This window comes from Lathyrus oleraceus, chromosome 1, assembly GCF_024323335.1.
Source record: "Lathyrus oleraceus cultivar Zhongwan6 chromosome 1, CAAS_Psat_ZW6_1.0, whole genome shotgun sequence".
Lineage (NCBI taxonomy): Eukaryota > Viridiplantae > Streptophyta > Magnoliopsida > Fabales > Fabaceae > Lathyrus > Lathyrus oleraceus.
The window spans coordinates 408,910-433,911 of NC_066579.1; the positions used below are offsets into that span (position 1 = coordinate 408,910).

The following is a 25,002-nucleotide window of genomic DNA, read 5'->3' on the forward strand; positions in this document are numbered from 1 at the left end:
ATCAACTAAGCAGAAATAATTTTCATAACCAATCAAGAAAATAAAAATCTAACAAAGCTATCAGAAAGTTAAAAACGAAAGAATCAACTAAGCAGAAATAATTTTCATAACCAATCAAGACAAAAATCTAACAAAGCTATCAGAAAGTTAAAAACGAAAGAATCAAGAAAATAAAATTTAACAAAGCTATCAGAAAATTAAAAACGAAAGAATCAATTCATAACCAATCAAGAAAATAAAATTTAACAAAATTATCAGAAAGTTAAAAACGAAAGAATCAACTAAGCAGAAATAATTTTCATAACCAATCAAAAAAAATAAAAATCTAACAAAGCTATCAAAAAGTTAAAAACCAAAGAATCAACTAAGCAGAAATAATTTCCATAACCAATCAAGAAAATAAAAATCTAACAAAGCTATCAGAAAGTTAAAAACGAAAGAATCAACTAAGCAGAAATAATTTTCATAATCAATCAAGAAAATAAAAATCTAACAAAGCTATCAGAAAATTAAAAACGAAAGAATCAAATAAGCAGAAATAATTTTCATAACCAATTAAGAAAAAAAAATCTAACAAAGCTATCAGAAAATTAAAAACGAAAGAATCAACTAAACAAAAATAATTTTCATAACCAATCAAGAAAATAAAAATCTAACAAAGCTATCAGAAAGTTAAAAACGAAAGAATCAACTAAGTAGAAATAATTTTCATAACCAAACAAGAAAATAAAAATTTAACAAAGCAATCAGAAAGTTATAAACGAAAGAATCAACTAAGCAGAAATAATTTTCATAACCAATCAAGAAAATAAAAATCTAACAAAGCTATCATAAAGCTAAAAACGAAAGAATCAACTAAGCAGAAATAATTTTCATAACCAATCAAGAAAATAAAAATCTAACAAAGCTATCAGAAAGTTAAAAACGAAAGAATCAACTAAGCAGAAATAATTTTCATAACCAATCAATAAAATAAAAATCTAACAAAACTATCAGAAAGTTAAAAACAAAAGAATCAAATAAGCAGAAATAATCTTCATAACCAATCAAGAAAATAAAAATCTAACAAAGCTATCAGAAAATTAAAAAGGAAAGAATCAAATAAGCAGAAATAATTTTCATAACCAATCAAAAAAATAAAAATCTAACAAAGCTATCAGAAAGTTAAAAACCAAAGAATTAACTAAGCAGAAATAATTTTAATAACCAATCAAGATAATAAAAATCTAACAAAGATATCAGAAAGTTAAAAACGAAAGAATCAACTAAGCAGAAATAATTTTCATAACCAATCAAAAAAATAAAAATCTAACAAAGTTATCACAAAGTTAAAAACCAAAGAATCAACTAAGCAGAAATAGTTTTCATAACCAATCAAGATAATAAAAATCTAACAAAGCTATCGGAAAGTTAAAAACGAAAGAATCAACTAAGCAAAAAAAAATTTCATAAGCAATCAAGAAAATAAAAATCTAACAAAGCTATCAGAAAATTAAAAACGAAAGAATCCACTAAGCAGAAATAATTTTCATAACCAATCAAGAAAATAAAAATCTAACAAAGCTATCATAAAGCTAAAAACGAAAGAATCAACTAAGCAGAAATAATTTTCATAACCAATCAAGAAAATAGAAATCTAACAAAGCTATCAGAAAGTTAAAAATCAAAGAATCAACTAAGCAGATATAATTTTCATAAACAATCAAGAAAATAAAAATCTAACAAAGCTATCAGAAAATTAAAAACGAAAGAATCAAATAAGCAGAAATAATTTTCATAACCAATCAAGAAAATAAAATCTAACAAAACTATCAGAAAGTTAAAATCGAAAGAATCAACTAAGCAGAAATCATTTTCATAACCAATCAAGAAAAAAAATCTAAGAAAGCTATCAGAAAGTTAAAAACGAAAGAATCAACTAAGCATAAATAATTTTCATAACTATCAAGAAAATAAAAATCTAACAAAGCTATCAGAAAATTAAAAATGAAAGAATCAAATATGCAGAAATAATTTTCTAAACCAATCAAGAAAATAAAAATTTAACAAAGCTATGTGAAAGTTAAAAACGAAAAAATCAACTAAGCAGAAATAATTTTCATAACCAATCAAAAAAATAAAAATCTAACAAAGCTATCGGAAAGTTAAAAACCAAAGAATTAACTAAGCAGAAATATTTTTCATAACCAATCAAAATAATAAAAATCTAACAAAGCTATCAGAAAGTTAAAAACGAAAGAATCAACTAAGCAGAAATAATTTTCATAACCAATCAAAAAAATAAAATCTAACAAAGCTATCACAAAGTTAAAAACCAAAGAATCAACTAAGCAGAAATAGTTTTCATAACCAATCAAGATAATAAAAATCTAACAAAGCTATCAGAAAGTTAAAAACGAAAGAATCAACTAAGCAAAAAAAATTTCATAAGCAATCAAGAAAATAAAAATCTAACAAAGCTATCAGAAAGTTAAAAACGAAAGAATCAACTAAGCAGAAATAATTTTCATAACCAATCAAGAAAATAAAAATCTAACAAAGCTATCATAAAGCTAAAAACGAAAGAATCAACTAAGCAAAAATAATTTTCATAACCAATCAAGAAAATAAAAATCTAACAAAGCTATCAGAAAGTTAAAAACGAAAGAATCAACTAAGCAGAAATAATTTTCATAACCAATCAAGACATAAAATCTAACAAAGCTATCAGAAAGTTAAAACGAAAGAATCAAGAAAATAAAAATCTAACAAAGCTATCAGAAAATTAAAAACGAAAGAATCAATTAAGCAGAAATAATTTTCATAACCAATCAAGAAAATAAAAATCTAACAAAATTATCAGAAAGTTAAAAACGAAAGAATCAACTAAGCAGAAATAATTTTCATAACCAATCAAAAAAATAAAAATCTAACAAAGCTATCATAAAGCTAAAAACGAAAGAATCAACTAAGCAGAAATAATTTTCATAACCAATCAAGAAAATAAAAATCTAACAAAGTTATCAGAAAGTTAAAAACGAAAGAATCAACTAAGCAGAAATAATTTTCATAACCAATCAAGACAAAAAATCTAACAAAGCTATCAGAAAGTTAAAAACGAAAGAATCAAGAAAATAAAAATCTAACAAAGCTATCAGAAAATTAAAAACGAAAGAATCAATTCATAACCAATCAAGAAAATAAAAATCTAACAAAATTATCAGAAAGTTAAAAACGAAAGAATCAACTAAGCAGAAATAATTTTCATAACCAATCAAAAAAATAAAAATTTAACAAAGCTATCAAAAAGTTAAAAACCAAAGAATCAACTAAGCAGAAATAATTTCCATAACCAATCAAGAAAATAAAAATCTAACAAAGCTATCTGAAAGTTAAAAACGAAAGAATCAACTAAACAGAAATAATTTTCATAATCAATCAAGAAAATAAAAATCTAACAAAGCTATCAGAAAATTAAAAACGAAAGAATCAACTAAGCAGAAATAATTTTCATAACCAATTAAGAAAAAAAAATCTAACAAAGCTATCAGAAAATTAAAACGAAAGAATCAACTAAACAAAAATAATTTTCATAACCAATCAAGAAAATAAAAATCTAACAAAGCTATCAGAAACTTAAAAAACGAAAGAATCAACTAAGCAGAAATAATTTTCATAACCAAACAAGAAATAAAAATTTAACAAAACATCAGAAAGTTATAAACGAAAGAATCAACTAAGCAGAAATAATTTTCATAACCAATCAAGAAAATAAAAATCTAACAAAGCTATCATAAAGCTAAAAACGAAAGAATCAACTAAGCAGAAATAATTTTCATAACCAATCAAGAAAATAAAAATCTAACAAAGCTATCAGAAAGTTAAAAACGAAAGAATCAACTAAGCAGAAATAATTTTCATAAACAATCAAGACAAAAAATCTAACAAAGCTATCAGAAAGTTAAAAACGAAAGAATCAAGAAAATAAAAATCTAACAAAGCTATTAGAAAATTAAAAACGAAAGAATCAATTCATAACCAATCAAGAAAATAAAAATCTAACAAAATTATCAGAAAGTTAAAAACGAAAGAATCAACTAAGCAGAAATAATTTTCATAACCAATCAAAAAAATAAAAATCTAACAAAGCTATCAAAAAGTTAAAAACCAAAGAATCAACTAAGCATAAATAATTTCTATAACCAATCAAGAAAATAAAAATCTAACAAAGCTATCAGAAAGTTAAAAACGAAAGAATCAACTAAACAGAAATAATTTTCATAATCAATCAAGAAAATAAAAATCTAACAAAGCTATCAGAAAATTAAAAACGAAAGAATCAACTAAGCAGAAATAATTTTCATAACCAATTAAGAAAAAAAAATCTAACAAAGCTATCAGAAAATTAAAAACGAAAGAATCGACTAAACAAAAATAATTTTCATAACCAATCAAGAAAATAAAAATCTAACAAAGCTATCAGAAAGTTAAAAACGAAAGAATCAACTAAGCAGAAATAATTTTCATAACCAAACAAGAAAATAAAAATTTAACAAAGCAATCAGAAAGTTATAAACGAAAGAATCAACTAAGCAGAAATAATTTTCATAACCAATCAAGAAAATAAAAATCTAACAAAGCTATCATAAAGCTAAAAACGAAAGAATCAACTAAGCAGAAATAATTTTCATAACCAATCAAGAAAATAAAAATCTAACAAAGCTATCAGAAAGTTAAAAACGAAAGAATCAACTAACCAGAAATAATTTTCATAACCAATCAAGACAAAAAATCTAACAAAGCTATCAGAAAGTTAAAAACGAAAGAATCAAGAAAATAAAAATTTAACAAAGCTATCAGAAAATTAAAAACGAAAGAATCAATTCATAACCAATCAAGAAAATAAAAATTTAACAAAATTATCAGAAAGTTAAAAACGAAAGAATCAACTAAGCAGAAATAATTTTCATAACCAATCAAAAAAAATAAAAATCTAACAAAGCTATCAAAAAGTTAAAAACCAAAGAATCAACTAAGCAGAAATAATTTCCATAACCAATCAAGAAAATAAAAATCTAACAAAGCTATCAGAAAGTTAAAAACGAAAGAATCAACTAAGCAGAAATAATTTTCATAATCAATCAAGAAAATAAAAATCTAACAAAGCTATCAGAAAATTAAAAACGAAAGAATCAACTAAGCAGAAATAATTTTCATAACCAATTAAGAAAAAAAAATCTAACAAAGCTATCAGAAAATTAAAAACGAAAGAATCAACTAAACAAAAATAATTTTCATAACCAATCAAGAAAATAAAAATCTAACAAAGCTATCAGAAAGTTAAAAACGAAAGAATCAACTAAGTAGAAATAATTTTCATAACCAAACAAGAAAATAAAAATTTAACAAAGCAATCAGAAAGTTATAAACGAAAGAATCAACTAAGCAGAAATAATTTTCATAACCAATCAAGAAAATAAAAATCTAACAAAGCTATCATAAAGCTAAAAACGAAAGAATCAACTAAGCAGAAATAATTTTCATAACCAATCAAGAAAATAAAAATCTAACAAAGCTATCAGAAAGTTAAAAACGAAAGAATCAACTAAGCAGAAATAATTTTCATAACCAATCAATAAAATAAAAATCTAACAAAACTATCAGAAAGTTAAAAACAAAAGAATCAAATAAGCAGAAATAATCTTCATAACCAATCAAGAAAATAAAATCTAACAAAGCTATCAGAAAATTAAAAAGGAAAGAATCAAATAAGCAGAAATAATTTTCATAACCAATCAAAAAATAAAAATCTAACAAAGCTATCAGAAAGTTAAAAACCAAAGAATTAACTAAGCAGAAATAATTTTAATAACCAATCAAGATAATAAAAATCTAACAAAGATATCAGAAAGTTAAAAACGAAAGAATCAACTAAGCAGAAATAATTTTCATAACCAATCAAAAAATAAAAATCTAACAAAGTTATCACAAAGTTAAAAACCAAAGAATCAACTAAGCAGAAATAGTTTTCATAACCAATCAAGATAATAAAAATCTAACAAAGCTATCGGAAAGTTAAAAACGAAAGAATCAACTAAGCAAAAAAAATTTCATAAGCAATCAAGAAAAAAAAATCTAACAAAGCTATCAGAAAATTAAAAACGAAAGAATCAACTAAGCAGAAATAATTTTCATAACCAATCAAGAAAATAAAAATCTAACAAAGCTATCATAAAGCTAAAAACGAAAGAATCAACTAAGCAGAAATAATTTTCATAACCAATCAAGAAAATAGAAATCTAACAAAGCTATCAGAAAGTTAAAAATCAAAGAATCAACTAAGCAGATATAATTTTCATAAACAATCAAGAAAATAAAAATCTAACAAAGCTATCAGAAAATTAAAAACGAAAGAATCAAATAAGCAGAAATAATTTTCATAACCAATCAAGAAAATAAAAATCTAACAAAACTATCAGAAAGTTAAAATCGAAAGAATCAACTAAGCAGAAATCATTTTCATAACCAATCAAGAAAAAAAATCTAAGAAAGCTATCAGAAAGTTAAAAACGAAAGAATCAACTAAGCATAAATAATTTTCATAACTATCAAGAAAATAAAAATCTAACAAAGCTATCAGAAAATTAAAAATGAAAGAATCAAATATGCAGAAATAATTTTCTAAACCAATCAAGAAAATAAAAATTTAACAAAGCTATGTGAAAGTTAAAAACGAAAAAATCAACTAAGCAGAAATAATTTTCATAACCAATCAAAAAAAAAAAATCTAACAAAGCTATCGGAAAGTTAAAAACCAAAGAATTAACTAAGCAGAAATATTTTCATAACCAATCAAATAATAAAAATCTAACAAAGCTATCAGAAAGTTAAAAACGAAAGAATCAACTAAGCAGAAATAATTTTCATAACCAATCAAAAAAATAAAAATCTAACAAAGCTATCACAAAGTTAAAAACCAAAGAATCAACTAAGCAGAAATAGTTTTCATAACCAATCAAGATAATAAAAATCTAACAAAGCTATCAGAAAGTTAAAAACGAAAGAATCAACTAAGCAAAAAAATTTCATAAGCAATCAAGAAAATAAAATCTAACAAAGCTATCAGAAAGTTAAAAACGAAAGAATCAACTAAGCAGAAATAATTTTCATAACCAATCAAGAAAATAAAAATCTAACAAAGCTATCATAAAGCTAAAAACGAAAGAATCAACTAAGCAAAAATAATTTTCATAACCAATCAAGAAAATAAAAATCTAACAAAGCTATCAGAAAGTTAAAAACGAAAGAATCAACTAAGCAGAAATAATTTTCATAACCAATCAAGACATAAAATCTAACAAAGCTATCAGAAAGTTAAAAACGAAAGAATCAAGAAAATAAAAATCTAACAAAGCTATCAGAAAATTAAAAACGAAAGAATCAATTAAGCAGAAATAATTTTCATAACCAATCAAGAAAATAAAAATCTAACAAAATTATCAGAAAGTTAAAAACGAAAGAATCAACTAAGCAGAAATAATTTTCATAACCAATCAAAAAAATAAAAATCTAACAAAGCTATCATAAAGCTAAAAACGAAAGAATCAACTAAGCAGAAATAATTTTCATAACCAATCAAGAAAATAAAAATCTAACAAAGTTATCAGAAAGTTAAAAACGAAAGAATCAACTAAGCAGAAATAATTTTCATAACCAATCAAGACAAAAAATCTAACAAAGCTATCAGAAAGTTAAAAACGAAAGAATCAAGAAAATAAAAATCTAACAAAGCTATCAGAAAATTAAAAACGAAAGAATCAATTCATAACCAATCAAGAAAATAAAAATCTAACAAAATTATCAGAAAGTTAAAAACGAAAGAATCAACTAAGCAGAAATAATTTTCATAACCAATCAAAAAAATAAAAATTTAACAAAGCTATCAAAAAGTTAAAAACCAAAGAATCAACTAAGCAGAAATAATTTCCATAACCAATCAAGAAAATAAAAATCTAACAAAGCTATCTGAAAGTTAAAAACGAAAGAATCAACTAAACAGAAATAATTTTCATAATCAATCAAGAAAATAAAAATCTAACAAAGCTATCAGAAAATTAAAAACGAAAGAATCAACTAAGCAGAAATAATTTTCATAACCAATTAAGAAAAAAAAATCTAACAAAGCTATCAGAAAATTAAAAACGAAAGAATCAACTAAACAAAAATAATTTTCATAACCAATCAAGAAAATAAAAATCTAACAAAGCTATCAGAAACTTAAAAACGAAAGAATCAACTAAGCAGAAATAATTTTCATAACCAAACAAGAAAATAAAAATTTAACAAAACAATCAGAAAGTTATAAACGAAAGAATCAACTAAGCAGAAATAATTTTCATAACCAATCAAGAAAATAAAAATCTAACAAAGCTATCATAAAGCTAAAAACGAAAGAATCAACTAAGCAGAAATAATTTTCATAACCAATCAAGAAAATAAAAATCTAACAAAGCTATCAGAAAGTTAAAAACGAAAGAATCAACTAAGCAGAAATAATTTTCATAAACAATCAAGACAAAAAATCTAACAAAGCTATCAGAAAGTTAAAAACGAAAGAATCAAGAAAATAAAAATCTAACAAAGCTATTAGAAAATTAAAAACGAAAGAATCAATTCATAACCAATCAAGAAAATAAAATCTAACAAAATTATCAGAAAGTTAAAAACGAAAGAATCAACTAAGCAGAAATAATTTTCATAACCAATCAAAAAAATAAAAATCTAACAAAGCTATCAAAAAGTTAAAAACCAAAGAATCAACTAAGCATAAATAATTTCCATAACCAATCAAGAAAATAAAATCTAACAAAGCTATCAGAAAGTTAAAAACGAAAGAATCAACTAAACAGAAATAATTTTCATAATCAATCAAGAAAATAAAAATCTAACAAAGCTATCAGAAAATTAAAAACGAAAGAATCAACTAAGCAGAAATAATTTTCATAACCAATTAAGAAAAAAAAATCTAACAAAGCTATCAGAAAATTAAAAACGAAAGAATCGACTAAACAAAAATAATTTTCATAACCAATCAAGAAAATAAAAATCTAACAAAGCTATCAGAAAGTTAAAAACGAAAGAATCAACTAAGCAGAAATAATTTTCATAACCAAACAAGAAAATAAAAATTTAACAAAGCAATCAGAAAGTTATAAACGAAAGAATCAACTAAGCAGAAATAATTTTCATAACCAATCAAGAAAATAAAAATCTAACAAAGCTATCATAAAGCTAAAAACGAAAGAATCAACTAAGCAGAAATAATTTTCATAACCAATCAAGAAAATAAAAATCTAACAAAGCTATCAGAAAGTTAAAAACGAAAGAATCAACTAAGCAGAAATAATTTTCATAACCAATCAAGACAAAAAATCTAACAAAGCTATCAGAAAGTTAAAAACGAAAGAATCAAGAAAATAAAAATTTAACAAAGCTATCAGAAAATTAAAAACGAAAGAATCAATTCATAACCAATCAAGAAAATAAAAATTTAACAAAATTATCAGAAAGTTAAAAACGAAAGAATCAACTAAGCAGAAATAATTTTCATAACCAATCAAAAAAAATAAAAATCTAACAAAGCTATCAAAAAGTTAAAAACCAAAGAATCAACTAAGCAGAAATAATTTCCATAACCAATCAAGAAAATAAAAATCTAACAAAGCTATCAGAAAGTTAAAAACGAAAGAATCAACTAAGCAGAAATAATTTTCATAATCAATCAAGAAAATAAAAATCTAACAAAGCTATCAGAAAATTAAAAACGAAAGAATCAACTAAGCAGAAATAATTTTCATAACCAATTAAGAAAAAAAAATCTAACAAAGCTATCAGAAAATTAAAAACGAAAGAATCAACTAAACAAAAATAATTTTCATAACCAATCAAGAAAATAAAAATCTAACAAAGCTATCAGAAAGTTAAAAACGAAAGAATCAACTAAGTAGAAATAATTTTCATAACCAAACAAGAAAATAAAAATTTAACAAAGCAATCAGAAAGTTATAAACGAAAGAATCAACTAAGCAGAAATAATTTTCATAACCAATCAAGAAAATAAAAATCTAACAAAGCTATCATAAAGCTAAAAACGAAAGAATCAACTAAGCAGAAATAATTTTCATAACCAATCAAGAAAATAAAAATCTAACAAAGCTATCAGAAAGTTAAAAACGAAAGAATCAACTAAGCAGAAATAATTTTCATAACCAATCAATAAAATAAAAATCTAACAAAACTATCAGAAAGTTAAAAACAAAAGAATCAAATAAGCAGAAATAATCTTCATAACCAATCAAGAAAATAAAAATCTAACAAAGCTATCAGAAAATTAAAAAGGAAAGAATCAAATAAGCAGAAATAATTTTCATAACCAATCAAAAAAATAAAAATCTAACAAAGCTATCAGAAAGTTAAAAACCAAAGAATTAACTAAGCAGAAATAATTTTAATAACCAATCAAGATAATAAAAATCTAACAAAGATATCAGAAAGTTAAAAACGAAAGAATCAACTAAGCAGAAATAATTTTCATAACCAATCAAAAAAATAAAAATCTAACAAAGTTATCACAAAGTTAAAAACCAAAGAATCAACTAAGCAGAAATAGTTTTCATAACCAATCAAGATAATAAAAATCTAACAAAGCTATCGGAAAGTTAAAAACGAAAGAATCAACTAAGCAAAAAAAAATTTCATAAGCAATCAAGAAAATAAAAATCTAACAAAGCTATCAGAAAATTAAAAACGAAAGAATCAACTAAGCAGAAATAATTTTCATAACCAATCAAGAAAATAAAAATCTAACAAAGCTATCATAAAGCTAAAAACGAAAGAATCAACTAAGCAGAAATAATTTTCATAACCAATCAAGAAAATAGAAATCTAACAAAGCTATCAGAAAGTTAAAAATCAAAGAATCAACTAAGCAGATATAATTTTCATAAACAATCAAGAAAATAAAAATCTAACAAAGCTATCAGAAAATTAAAAACGAAAGAATCAAATAAGCAGAAATAATTTTCATAACCAATCAAGAAAATAAAAATCTAACAAAACTATCAGAAAGTTAAAATCGAAAGAATCAACTAAGCAGAAATCATTTTCATAACCAATCAAGAAAAAAATCTAAGAAAGCTATCAGAAAGTTAAAAACGAAAGAATCAACTAAGCATAAATAATTTTCATAACTATCAAGAAAATAAAAATCTAACAAAGCTATCAGAAAATTAAAAATGAAAGAATCAAATATGCAGAAATAATTTTCTAAACCAATCAAGAAAATAAAAATTTAACAAAGCTATGTGAAAGTTAAAAACGAAAAAATCAACTAAGCAGAAATAATTTTCATAACCAATCAAAAAAATAAAAATCTAACAAAGCTATCGGAAAGTTAAAACCAAAGAATTAACTAAGCAGAAATATTTTTCATAACCAATCAAAATAATAAAAATCTAACAAAGCTATCAGAAAGTTAAAAACGAAAGAATCAACTAAGCAGAAATAATTTTCATAACCAATCAAAAAAATAAAAATCTAACAAAGCTATCACAAAGTTAAAAACCAAAGAATCAACTAAGCAGAAATAGTTTTCATAACCAATCAAGATAATAAAAATCTAACAAAGCTATCAGAAAGTTAAAAACGAAAGAATCAACTAAGCAAAAAAAATTTCATAAGCAATCAAGAAAATAAAAATCTAACAAAGCTATCAGAAAGTTAAAAACGAAAGAATCAACTAAGCAGAAATAATTTTCATAACCAATCAAGAAAATAAAAATCTAACAAAGCTATCATAAAGCTAAAAACGAAAGAATCAACTAAGCAAAAATAATTTTCATAACCAATCAAGAAAATAAAAATCTAACAAAGCTATCAGAAAGTTAAAAACGAAAGAATCAACTAAGCAGAAATAATTTTCATAACCAATCAAGACATAAAATCTAACAAAGCTATCAGAAAGTTAAAAACGAAAGAATCAAGAAAATAAAAATCTAACAAAGCTATCAGAAAATTAAAAACGAAAGAATCAATTAAGCAGAAATAATTTTCATAACCAATCAAGAAAATAAAAATCTAACAAAATTATCAGAAAGTTAAAAACGAAAGAATCAACTAAGCAGAAATAATTTTCATAACCAATCAAAAAAATAAAAATCTAACAAAGCTATCAAAAAGTTAAAAACCAAAGAATCAACTAAGCAGAAATAATTTCCATAACCAATCAAAAAAATAAAAATCTAACAAAGCTATCAGAAAGTTAAAAACGAAAGAATCAACTAAGCAGAAATAATTTTCATAATCAATCAAGAAAATAAAAATCTAACAAAGCCATCAGAAAATTAAAAACGAAAGAATCAACTAAGCAGAAATAATTTTCATAACCAATTAAGAAAAAAATAATCTAACAAAGCTATCAGAAAATTAAAAACGAAAGAATCAACTAAACAAAAATAATTTTCATAACCAATCAAGAAAATAAAAATCTAACAAAGCTATTAGAAAGTTAAAAACGAAAGAATCAACTAAGCAGAAATAATTTTCATAACCAAACAAGAAAATAAAAATCTAACAAAGCTATCAGAAAGTTATAAACGAAAGAATGAACTAAGCAGAAATAATTTTCATAACCAATCAAGAAAAAAAAATCTAACAAAGCTATCAGAAAGTTAAAAACCAAAGAACCAACTAAACAAAAATAGTTTTCATAACCAACCAAGAGAATAAAAATCTAACAAAACTATCAGAAAGTTAAAAACAAAAGAATCAAATAAGCAGAAATAATTTTCATAACCAATCAATAAAATAAAAATCTAACAAAACTATCCGAAAGTTAAAAACAAAAGAATCAAATAAGCAGAAATAATCTTCATAACCAATAAAGAAAATAAAAATCTAACAAAGCTATCAGAAAATTAAAAAGGAAAGAATCAAATAAGCAGAAATAATTTTCATAACCAATCAAGAAAATAGAAATCTAACAAAGCTATCAGAAAGTTAAAAACCAAAGAATCAACTAAGCAGAAATAATTTTCATAACCAATCAAGAAAATAAAAATCTAACAAAGCTATCAGAAAATTAAAAACGAAAGAATCAAATAAGCATAAATAATTTTCATAACCAATCAAGAAAATAAAAATCTAACAAAGCTATCAGAAAGTTAAAAACGAAAGAATCAACTAAGCAGAAATCATTTTCATAACCAATCAAGAAAAAAAATCTAAGAAAGCTATCAGAAAGTTAAAAACGAAAGAATCAACTAAGCATAAATAATTTTCATAACTATCAAGAAAATAAAAATCTAACAAAGCTATCAGAAAATTAAAAACGAAAGAATCAAATATGCAGAAATAATTTTCATAACCAATCAAGAAAATAAAAATCTAACAAAGCTATGTGAAAGTTAAAAACGAAAAAATCAACTAAGCAGAAATAATTTTCATAACCAATCAAAAAAATAAAAATCTAACAAAGCTATCAGAAAGTTAAAAACCAAAGAATTAACTAAGCAGAAATATATTTCATAACCAATCAAGATAATAAAAATCTAACAAAGCTATCAGAAAGTTAAAAACGAAAGAATCAACTAAGCAGAAATAATTTTCATAACCAATCAAAAAAATAAAAATCTAACAAAGCTATCACAAAGTTAAAAACCAAAGAATCAACAATGGTTCCTATTCGAACCAGATCCCCACTTCTGAACCCCACTCGTCACTGATACCCACTTCTGAATCAGCCACTCGTCACTGATCTCGACTTCTAAATTAGTAACTTATCTCAGGACTGAATTCCACACTTTAATCACTAACACATATGATGCATGACATATAAAATAATGCAACAACATTTATGGTTCCACTTCTAACCATATACAACAACATATAAGGAAATTCACAGTAGTTCTCACTCAGAACTACGCATTTCAACATCAACGACATATATAATTATAACTCATCATATAATCATACACACATTTCAACAATGTTTGCTCATACATCGGATAAAGTATTCACATAACACATAAGACATACCAATTTCATTCACCATCTCACAGAACACGACAAGACACGAAAAATGTAACACCCCGATTAAAATAAGAGAGTTATTTAATTGAGTTAATATTATTTTATTAATTTAATTAAATAAAGTTGAATTATTGGATTATTTTTATTATTACTATAGATGTTATTTATTTTAATAATAATTAAATAAATAAAATAAATGGAATATGAAGAGTGGAATGGTAAAAGTGGAAATTGGATAAAAGAGGCCAAAGTGAGGACTCAGGTTGTTTCACGTGTTTTGCCTCAGAGTCAGAGAAAGGGGGGAGAAACGCTGAAGAGAAAGAGAAGGAAGAGGAAAAGGCCAAAGATTGCTCAGAGCTTCCTTCAATCCAAAGAGGTAAGGGGTCTGAACCTTATTAAACAATAATATGCTGAAAATGGTGAAATATTGGATGAACGAAAATGGGGATTTTAATCGAAGGAATTCGTAGAAATTATATGCAATGATGTTAGGATTTGTGAAATCGAATAGGGGACTATTTGTATTAGATGATATGAGTGATTTTGTGTGAAATTTGGACTGTGGAAGGATGAATTTGGATAGATCTCGTAGCAGAAAAAGCCATTGCAGATCTGGAATTCTGGTTTCTGGTCATACGCGTATGGCACTATGCAATACGCGTATGAGATTGCTGGTACGCGTATGGCACTAGGCAATACGCGTATGGATGAGGAAGATGATGTTTTGAACGTGTTTTGGTCTCTGTTGGTACGCGTATGGGAATGTGATACGCGTAGCATACGCGTATGGACATGGGCAATACGCGTATGGATTTGGTCAGGCGTGGGTAATACGCGTATGAGCATAGGCAATACGCGTATGGATTTCGTCAGGCGTGGGTAATACGCGTATGAGCATAGGCAATACGCGTATGGGCAGACTTGTGGTCTTTCCTGGGCTGTTGTTGTGCAGTTTTGGTTGTTTAGGCTGAGCGAGGTAACTTAGCTGATGCATGGTATACGAGGGATCATTTCCCGTTGCTTTGAGTGGTATAGATATTAGTAGAGTGTGATAATACTGTGTTTGATTATGTGGCATGATGTGATATGCTTTTGTGATAGAATGTGTTAATGATGATGATAACATGACTATCTGATGCTGTTGTTGCTATGTTGATTATGATGCATGCTTGGTGTGCATGCATTCATGAAAGGCCGATGCCTAGTGATGAACGGACTGAGTTCCAATGATGTTGTTGACTCCGGGCTTGTTGAGAGGCTTGGTTCCTTGCGGGGAACTCGGATTCTATGGTGGTGAATCTGGGAGTGGTGATCCTGTAGTTGGTCACAAAATGGGTATACCGAGTCGTGTTGAGTCATGCATGGGTGTGTGCATTGCATTTGATATGTTGTTTTGCTGATGTTCATGACCATGTTGATTATGATGATTATGATGAGCTGTGTTGGCATATGTGAAATATATTTATGTTTATATTTCTGTCGTTATATTATTATCTAATAATGTAATTCTCACCCCTTCTGCATGTGTTTATGTTCATCTATGATGAGCAATGTACAGATAAAGAGGAGTAGCTATTGCTGAGGTTTGAAGAATAAGTGTAGAGTTATTCTACAGAGTCGAGTCAAATGCTCTGGTCATGTGACACCGGGGTTATGGGATTCGATAGATAATTGATTATTATTTACGTTGTTTATGATGACTAACATGTTGAGATGTTTTGTTGAGATAATGTTGAACCATTATTATGAATTGTTATATGATGAATGATAATATTAATGTTGTTGTCCGCTGCGAAGTTTTAATAAAATAAATAATATGTTTTATGTTGTGATGCGATAATTGTTATGTTGTAAGAAATGTAAACTCTTCTACATGTTGTACTCTGATAATCTATTTAAATATGTCGTTTGGGTAGAAGGGTGTTACATTAGTGGTATCAGAGCATGGTCAGTCCAGTCGAGTCATAATGTGATGTTTTCCCTGTTGGTCGATTAGTGTAAATGACCCTGTCGATATTTAACGGTTGTAGTTGTGTCGTGCAGAGTATGGCTGGAGAAAATGATCGTGCGATTGCTGAGGCTTTGGCTGCTATGGCGCAGGCTATGCAGGCGCAGCAGAATCCGCCGGTCGACGAGTTTAGGAATTTGGGAAGGTTTCTGAAGAATAACCCTCCTACATTCAAGGGCGCTATGATCCAGATGGTGCTCAGATTTGGCTGAAGGAAATTGAGAAGATTTTCCGGGTGATGACGTGTACTGAAGCACAGAAGGTGCAGTTTGGTACGCATATGTTATCTGAAGAGGCTGAAAACTGGTGGGATAACACTCGACAGAGGATTGAAGTACCAGGTGCTGAGATGACTTGGGAAAGGTTCAAGACGGCCTTTCTGGAGAAATATTTTCCTGCTGATGTGCGATGTAAGAAGGAGATGGAATTTCTGGGACTGAAGCAGGGTAACATGTCTGTTGCTGATTACGCTTCGAAGTTTGAGGAGCTGGTACAGTATTGTCCTCATTATAATAATGCTGATGCTGAGGAATCCAAGTGTGTCAAGTTTGAGAACGGGTTGCGTCCCGAGATCAAACAAGGCATTGGTTACCAGGAGATTCGTAGGTTTCCTACACTGGTTAACAAGTGCAGGATATTTGATGAAGATAGCAAGGCTAGGACTGCTCACTACAAGAGTCTTAGTGAGAAGAAGAATAAGGATCGTGGTAGTCCTTATGCATCTCCGAATGGTAAAGGTAAGCAGAAGGTGGTAGATGCGAAGAAGCCAAGTGGGGGAGGATCTCCCATAGCTGGTAAATGTTTCAAGTGTGGCGAGCCAGGCCACCGTGCTGATAGCTGTACCAAGAAAGTGCTGAGATGTTTCCGATGCGGTCAGGCTGGTCATAGAGTTATGGAATGTAAGGATGCTGGTCCGACATGTTTTAATTGTGGCGAGAAAGGCCATATCAGTTTGCAGTGCTCGAAACCGAAGAAGGCGGCTACTGCAGCTCATACTACTGGTAGGGTGTTTGCTCTGAGTGGGGCTGAAGCTCCTAAAGAAGATAATCTGATTAAAGGTACTTGCTTGATTAATAATGTTGAATTGCTTGCTATTGTTGACACTGGTGCTACTCATTCGTTTATTTCGTATGAGTGTGCGACCAGGATTGGTGTGATTATGTCGTCCCTAGGCGGAAGTATGGTGATAGATACTCCTGCTAATGGTTCTGTGAAGACTTCTGTTGTCTGTCGAGGTTGTCGTTTGACGATCTTTGAGAGAGAGTTCGTAGTTGATTTGGTGTGCTTACCCTTGCACCAAATTGATATTATTCTGGGAATGAATTGGCTAGAATTCTATGGCGTGTTTATCAACTGCTATAGTAAGACGGTGCGGTTTTCTGAAGTTGGTGAGAATGATGAGGCAAGATTTCTATCTGCTAGGCAGGTGGGGGAATTTGTGAAAGATGAAGCTCAGATATTCGCTTTATTTGCGTCTCTGCAAGCGAATAAGAAAGTGGTGAGTGTAGATTTGCCTGTTGTCTGTGAATTTCAGGATGTGTTTCCGGAGGATGTAAGTGAATTACCTCCAGAACGTGAAGTCGAATTTGCCATTGACTTAGTACCAGGTACGAGTCCAGTGTCGATGTCTCCTTATAGAATGTCGGCAACTGAATTAGTTGAATTGAAGAAGCAACTTGAAGAATTGCTTGAGAAGAAGTTTGTGCGTCCAAGTGTTTCTCCTTGGGGTGCACCAGTATTGTTAGTGAAGAAGAAAGAAGGTACGATGAGGTTGTGTGTCGATTATCGGCAGTTGAATAAGGTGACTATCAAGAATCGGTATCCATTGCCGAGGATTGATGATTTGATGGACCAGTTGGTTGGAGCTCATGTTTTCAGTAAGATTGATTTGCGGTCGGGTTATCATCAGATCCGAGTGAAGTCAGATGATATTGCGAAGACTGCTTTCCGTACGAGGTATGGTCATTATGAATACACTGTGATGCCGTTCGGTGTGTCTAATGCTCCAGGTGTGTTTATGGAATATATGAATCGTATATTTCATCCGTACCTTGATAATTTTGTTGTGGTGTTCATAGATGATATATTGATATATTCCAAGACGGAAGAAGAGCATGCAGGACATCTGAGAATTGTTTTGCAGGTGTTAAGAGAAAAGAAATTATATGCAAAGTTATCTAAATGTGAGTTCTGGTTGAAGGAAGTGAGTTTCCTTGGCCATGTGATTTCGAGTGGTGGGATTTCTGTTGATCCGGCTAAAGTTGATGCTGTATTACAGTGGGAGACTCCGAAGTCTGCTACTGAGATACGCAGCTTTCTGGGGTTAGCTGGTTATTATCGCAGATTTATTGAGGGCTTCTCTAAGTTGGCATTGCCGTTGACGCAGTTGACTAAGAAGGGTCAAGTGTATGTGTGGGATGCAGCTTGTGAAGCGAGTTTTGTTGAGTTGAAGAGGCGGTTGACCAGTGCTCCAGTGTTGATCTTGCCTAATCCTGGTGAGTCCTTCGTTGTTTATTGTGATGCTTCTTTGATGGGTCTTGGTGGTGTTTTGATGCAGAATGGTAAAGTTGTAGCTTATGCTTCTAGACAGTTGAAAGTTCATGAGAGGAATTATCCTACGCATGATCTAGAACTTGCAGCTGTTGTATTTGTGTTGAAAATGTGGAGGCATTATCTGTATGGTTCCAGATTCGAAGTGTTCAGTGATCACAAGAGTCTGAAGTATCTGTTTGATCAGAAAGAGTTAAATATGAGGCAGAGAAGGTGGTTAGAATTACTGAAGGATTTTGACTTTGAATTGAGTTATCATCCCGGTAAGGCTAATGTAGTTGCAGATGCGCTGAGTAGAAAGTCTCTACATATGTCTATGATGATGGTTCGGGAGCTTGAGTTAATTGAACAGTTCCGTGATATGAGTTTGGGTTGTGAAGTTTCCGCTGATAGTGTAAAGTTGGGTATGCTGAAGTTGACTAGTGGAATTCTGGAAGATATTCGGAATGGTCAGCAAGTGGACGTCGCTCTAGTTGATCATATTACTATGGTTAACCAGGGTAATGGTGGTAATTTTGAGATTGATGAGAATGGCATCCTGCGATTTAAAGGTAGAGTTTGTGTTCCTGAGGTGTCTGAATTGAAAAAGAGTATTCTTGAAGAGGGCCATAGGAGTGGATTGAGTATCCATCCAGGTGCAACTAAAATGTATCAAGATTTGAAGAAGTTGTTTTGGTGGGCTGGTATGAAAAGAGATGTTGCTAAGTTTGTGTATGCCTGTTTGACTTGTCAGAAGTCAAAGATTGAGCATCAGAAACCGGCAGGTATGATGCAACCTTTGAAGATTCCTGAATGGAAGTGGGATAGCATTTCCATGGATTTTGTGACGGGATTGCCGAGGACGGTGAAAGGTAATGATTCTATTTGGGTGATTGTGGATCGATTGACTAAGTCGGCGCATTTCTTGCCGATGAAGATTAATCACTCTTTAGAGAAGTTGGCAGAGTTGTATATTGAGGAGATAGTGAGGCTGCATGGTATTCCATCCAGTATTGTGTCTGATAGAGATCCCAGATTTACTTCTAGATTTTGGGAAAGTTTGCAGAAAGCGTTGGGAACTAAGTTGAGGTTGAGTTCAGCTTATCATCCTCAGACTGATGGTCAGACCGAAAGAACTATCCAATCCTTGGAGGATTTGTTGAGAGCTTGTGTGTTGGAGCAGAGTGGTTCTTGGGATAGTTATTTGCCGTTGGTGGAGTTTACTTATAATAATAGTTTTCATGCTAGTATCGGTATGGCTCCATATGAAGCATTGTATGGTAGGAGGTGTAGAACTCCATTGTGTTGGTATGAATCAGGTGAGAGTGTTGTACTCGGACCTGAGATTGTGCAGCAGACGACTGAAAGGGTTAAGATGATTCAGGAGAAAATGAAGATTTCTCAGAGTCGTCAGAAGAGTTATCATGATAACAGGAGAAAGGCACTTGAGTTCCAAGAGGGAGATCATGTGTTCTTGAGAGTTACTCCGACGACAGGTGTGGGTAGAGCTTTAAAGTCTAAAAAGCTTACTCCGAGGTTTGTGGGTCCGTATCAGATTTTGAAGAGGGTTGGGGAAGTGGCGTATCGGATAGCTTTACCGCCGTCGCTTTCTAATCTGCATGATGTGTTTCATGTATCTCAGTTGAGAAAATATATTGCGGATCCTTCGCATGTTGTTCAGTTGGATGATATCCAGGTGAGGGATAATTTGACCGTTGAGGTGTTGCCAATTCGGATAGATGACCGAGAAGAGAAGACCCTGAGAGGTAAGAAGATTGCTCTAGTGAAAGTTGTTTGGGGAGGTCCAGCTGGTGAGAGCTTGACTTGGGAGCGTGAAGATCAGATGAAGGAGTCGTATCCGGCTCTATTTGCTTGAGGTATGTTTTCGAGGACGAAAACTCTTTTAGTGGGGGAGAGTTGTAACACCCCGATTAAAATAAGAGAGTTATTTAATTGAGTTAATATTATTTTATTAATTTAATTAAATAAAGTTGAATTATTGGATTATTTTTATTATTACTATAGATGTTATTTATTTTATAATAATAATTAAAAATAAATAAATGGAATATGAAGAGTGGAAGGGTAAAAGTGGAAATTGGATAAAAGAGGCCAAAGTGAGGACTCAGGTTGTTTCACGTGTTTTGCCTCAGAGTCAGAGAAAGGGGGGAGAAACGCTGAAGAGAAAGAGAAGGAAGAGGAAAAGACCAAAGATTGCTCAGAGCTTCCTTCAATCCAAAGAGGTAAGGGGTCTGAACCTTATTAAACAATAATATGCTGAAAATGGTGAAATATTGGATGAACGAAAATGGGGATTTTAATCGAAGGAATTCGTAGAAATTATATGCAATGATGTTAGGATTTGTGAAATCGAATAGGGGACTATTTGTATTAGATGATATGAGTGATTTTGTGTGAAATTTGGACTGTGGAAGGATGAATTTGGATAGATCTCGTAGCAGAAAAAGCCATTGCAGATCTGGAATTCTGGTTTCTGGTCATACGCGTATGGCACTATGCAATACGCGTATGAGATTGCTGGTACGCGTATCGCACTAGGCAATACGCGTATGGATGAGGAAGATGATGTTTTGAACGTGTTTTGGTCTCTGTTGGTACGCGTATGGGAATGTGATACGCGTAGCATACGCGTATGGACATGGGCAATACGCGTATGGATTTGGTCAGGCGTGGGTAATACGCGTATGAGCATAGGCAATACGCGTATGGGCAGACTTGTGGTCTTTCCTGGGCTGTTGTTGTGCAGTTTTGGTTGTTTAGGCTGAGCGAGGTAACTTAGCTGATGCATGGTATACGAGGGATCATTTCCCGTTGCTTTGAGTGGTATAAATATTAGTAGAGTGTGATAATACTGTGTTTGATTATGTGGCATGATGTGATATGCTTTTGTGATAGAATGTGTTAATGATGATGATAACATGACTATCTGATGCTGTTGTTGCTATGTTGATTATGATGCATGCTTGGTGTGCATGCATTCATGAAAGGCCGATGCCTAGTGATGAACGGACTGAGTTCCAATGATGTTGTTGACTCCGGGCTTGTTGAGAGGCTTGGTTCCTTGCGGGGAACTCGGATTCTATGGTGGTGAATCTGGGAGTGGTGATCCTGTAGTTGGTCACAAAATGGGTATACCGAGTCGTGTTGAGTCATGCATGGGTGTGTGCATTGCATTTGATATGTTGTTTTGTTGATGTTCATGACTATGTTGATTATGATGATTATGATGAGCTGTGTTGGCATATGTGAAATATATTTATGTTTATATTTCTGTCGTTATATTATTATCTAATAATGTAATTCTCACCCCTTCTGCATGTGTTTATGTTCATCTATGATGAGCAATGTGCAGATAAAGAGGAGTAGCTATTGCTGAGGTTTGAAGAATAAGTGTAGAGTTATTCTACAGAGTCGAGTCAAATGCTCTGGTCATGTGACACCGGGGTTATGGGATTCGATAGATAATTGATTATTATTTACGTTGTTTATGATGACTAACATGTTGAGATGTTTTGTTGAGATAATGTTGAACCATTATTATGAATTGTTATATGATGAATGATAATATTAATGTTGTTGTCCGCTGCGAAGTTTTAATAAAATAAATAATATGTTTTATGTTGTGATGCGATAATTGTTATGTTGTAAGAAATGTAAACTCTTCTACATGTTGTACTCTGATAATCTATTTAAATATGTCGTTTGGGTAGAAGGGTGTTACAAAAAACCACATTCTTCCCATGCTCGCTTAGCGAAACCCTTCCTCGCTAAGTGATATTTATCCTCGCTAAGAGAAAGCTTGCTAAGCAAAGCTTCATCCTCGCTAAGCGATGTCCCCCAGAATTGCAAAAAAATTAGAAACGCTATTCCACTTAAAGCCCTATCGAAACTCGAATTTTGATCCCTAATCACCCCAAATCGAACAGAAAACAACATATACATATCATAGCATGATTAATACATCGTATATTCGCTCATTAAACACCTAATCCATCACTTTATCATGAATTTAAGGTTATGCTGATAATACCAAAAACTTACTCATGAACAACAACTCAATCAATTATCACATCCAGAGGCACACGAAAACCAATAATCAAATCATGCGCGAATTTCATATATTTCACATAAATTATAATAGAATTATAACACGTTTCTCTCAATAACACATAAACATCAACAATGGTGAAAGTAAGAGAACAATTTAGAGGAGGTTAAATACCCCTTTCCACCTTCATGCATTTGACACCAATATTAGAGTAATTCCCCTACCTTAATTTCCAGTAGCAAGTTTTCAATTTACATTATGTCTTCTTCTTCCCAGAGCTCTTCTTAGGATTCCTAACTACTTGCCTTTTTCCCCCCACTTTTCTCAAATTTTACGTATCACATAAAGTTTCAATCTCTCACATTATCTATATAAATAACGTAATTATATTTTTCATAATTCTACTTTCCTTCAACTTATGGGCTTTTACTCCTTACTGTACTAATTTCACAAAAATTCTAATTACGCCCCATAATTCACCATTTCTTTTATTTTATTATTTTTAATTAAATGAAATCTATTAACTCTCAATAAAATCCAATAAAATATCACACACAAATTATACGAAGCATTTTAATCATCCAAATAATTAAAAAATAAATATTAAAAATTAAATTAAATTAATTAATTGAATTCAAGACGTTATAAATTTTACTTCACCCATGATTTTTAAAACGTCACTTAACTTTTTAATTTATAATAAACAAATTTAATTTAGTACTTTTAAAATGTATTTTTTAAAATATAAAACAAATAAATTATCAAACTATTAATTTATAAATTTTTTAATATACTCCTTTTATTCGTATTTTATAAAAAAAAAATCAATATTTTATATTTATTAAATAATTAATGTATCTATAAATAAATAATTTATTCAATAAATTAAAAAAAAAATCAAATTTTATTTATAAAAGAAAAAAATGGGAGTATATCCCACCGAGAGAATAGACCCTAACTTGATCGTTTCACTTCTGGTCTCAGATGCGATGGCATATCCCACCGAGGGATCAAACCCTAACCTCACCGATTCCCCGCCTTGCAAAGATCTGATGACACCTCCCGCCGATTCACTGCCCACTCTTCCTTTCGACCTCATAATAGAAATACTTTATAGGCTACCCGTGAAACTTCTCATCCAATTACGTTCTGTCTGCAAATCCAAATCTTTGAATTCTATCATATTCAATCCTTCTTTCGTCAGAAAACACCTTAACGCGTCAACCACGCGCCTCCTCCACTTTGCAGCCTACCAAAACCCCTTCTATCTCTTCAATCTAAAGTCTTACCCACTCCAATCCATCATGGCCACTGATATAACCACTAACTTCACTCAATTAGGGTTTCCTTGCTACAATGATAATATCAACAATTTGTATTACATTGCTTGCTCCTGTGACGGAATTCTCTGTCTTGCTGACCAGTATCAGCATACAGTTGTATTGTGGAATCCTTCCATTAGAAAATTCAAAAAATTGCCCCCTTTTCAATACCCTCAACTGGTTAATACTGAGCTTTATGTCACCTATGGATTCGGCTATGATCCTGTTTCGGATCATTACAAAGTGGTTGCTCTTTATAACTCTGGTATCCATGACGACACGACTACAGTACAGGTTCTTACTCTGGGTACTCATTATTGGAGAAGGCTTCCTGCCTTCCCTTTTGGGGTTATATTTGATGATGGAGCTGGAAAATGTGTATGCGGCACAGTTAATTGGTTGGCCTATATTGACATTATTAATTGGTTGGCCTATACTGAAATTTCTGAGACTCGTCGTTTTATTGTTTCTTTTGATTTGGCTAAGGAGTCTTATCAAAAGATTTCCCTTCCTCCTGACCATAGAAGGAGAGATGGGTGGAACATAAAATTGTTTGTGTGGAGGGATTGCTTGGGTATAATTTTCGATCACGATGTTTGGGTCATGGAGACATATGGAATTCAAGAGTCTTGGGTTAAATTGTTCAGTGTTTCTTTCTTGCAAGATCCTCGTATGTCTTCTATCTTGACCAAGGCATCGTATATCTGTGACGGTCAATTGCTGCTGGAGCTTAAGGAGAAACAGAAAATGAAGTTGATTGTCTACGATTCCAAGAATGACACTTTTAAGGTTACCAAGTTTTTAAACACCTCAGAAATTTGTGTTGAGAGTTTGCTATCACCTGACATGTAGATGCAAGGCTATGTCACCTGACATTTATGTTTATTTATGCTTTTTATTGTGTTTTTGCTCTGAATACAGGCTGCTGGATTATTATGTCCGTATTAATATTGTTCAACTAAGTTCTGTTTCGTACCAGTTTTTATCACAATGCTCTCTTTTCTTCA

At 30.1% G+C, this 25,002-nt stretch overlaps 1 protein-coding gene across 1 annotated transcript; it reads left to right on the top strand.

Annotated features, from left to right (window-relative positions):
• Positions 1-23,598: 23,598 nt before the first annotated feature.
• LOC127074929 (F-box/kelch-repeat protein At3g23880) lies at positions 23,599-25,002 on the top strand. The gene has a single exon (XM_051016683.1). The coding sequence runs from the start codon at positions 23,663-23,665 to the stop codon at positions 24,845-24,847; it is 1,185 nt and encodes a 394-aa protein (XP_050872640.1). The 5' UTR covers positions 23,599-23,662; the 3' UTR covers positions 24,848-25,002.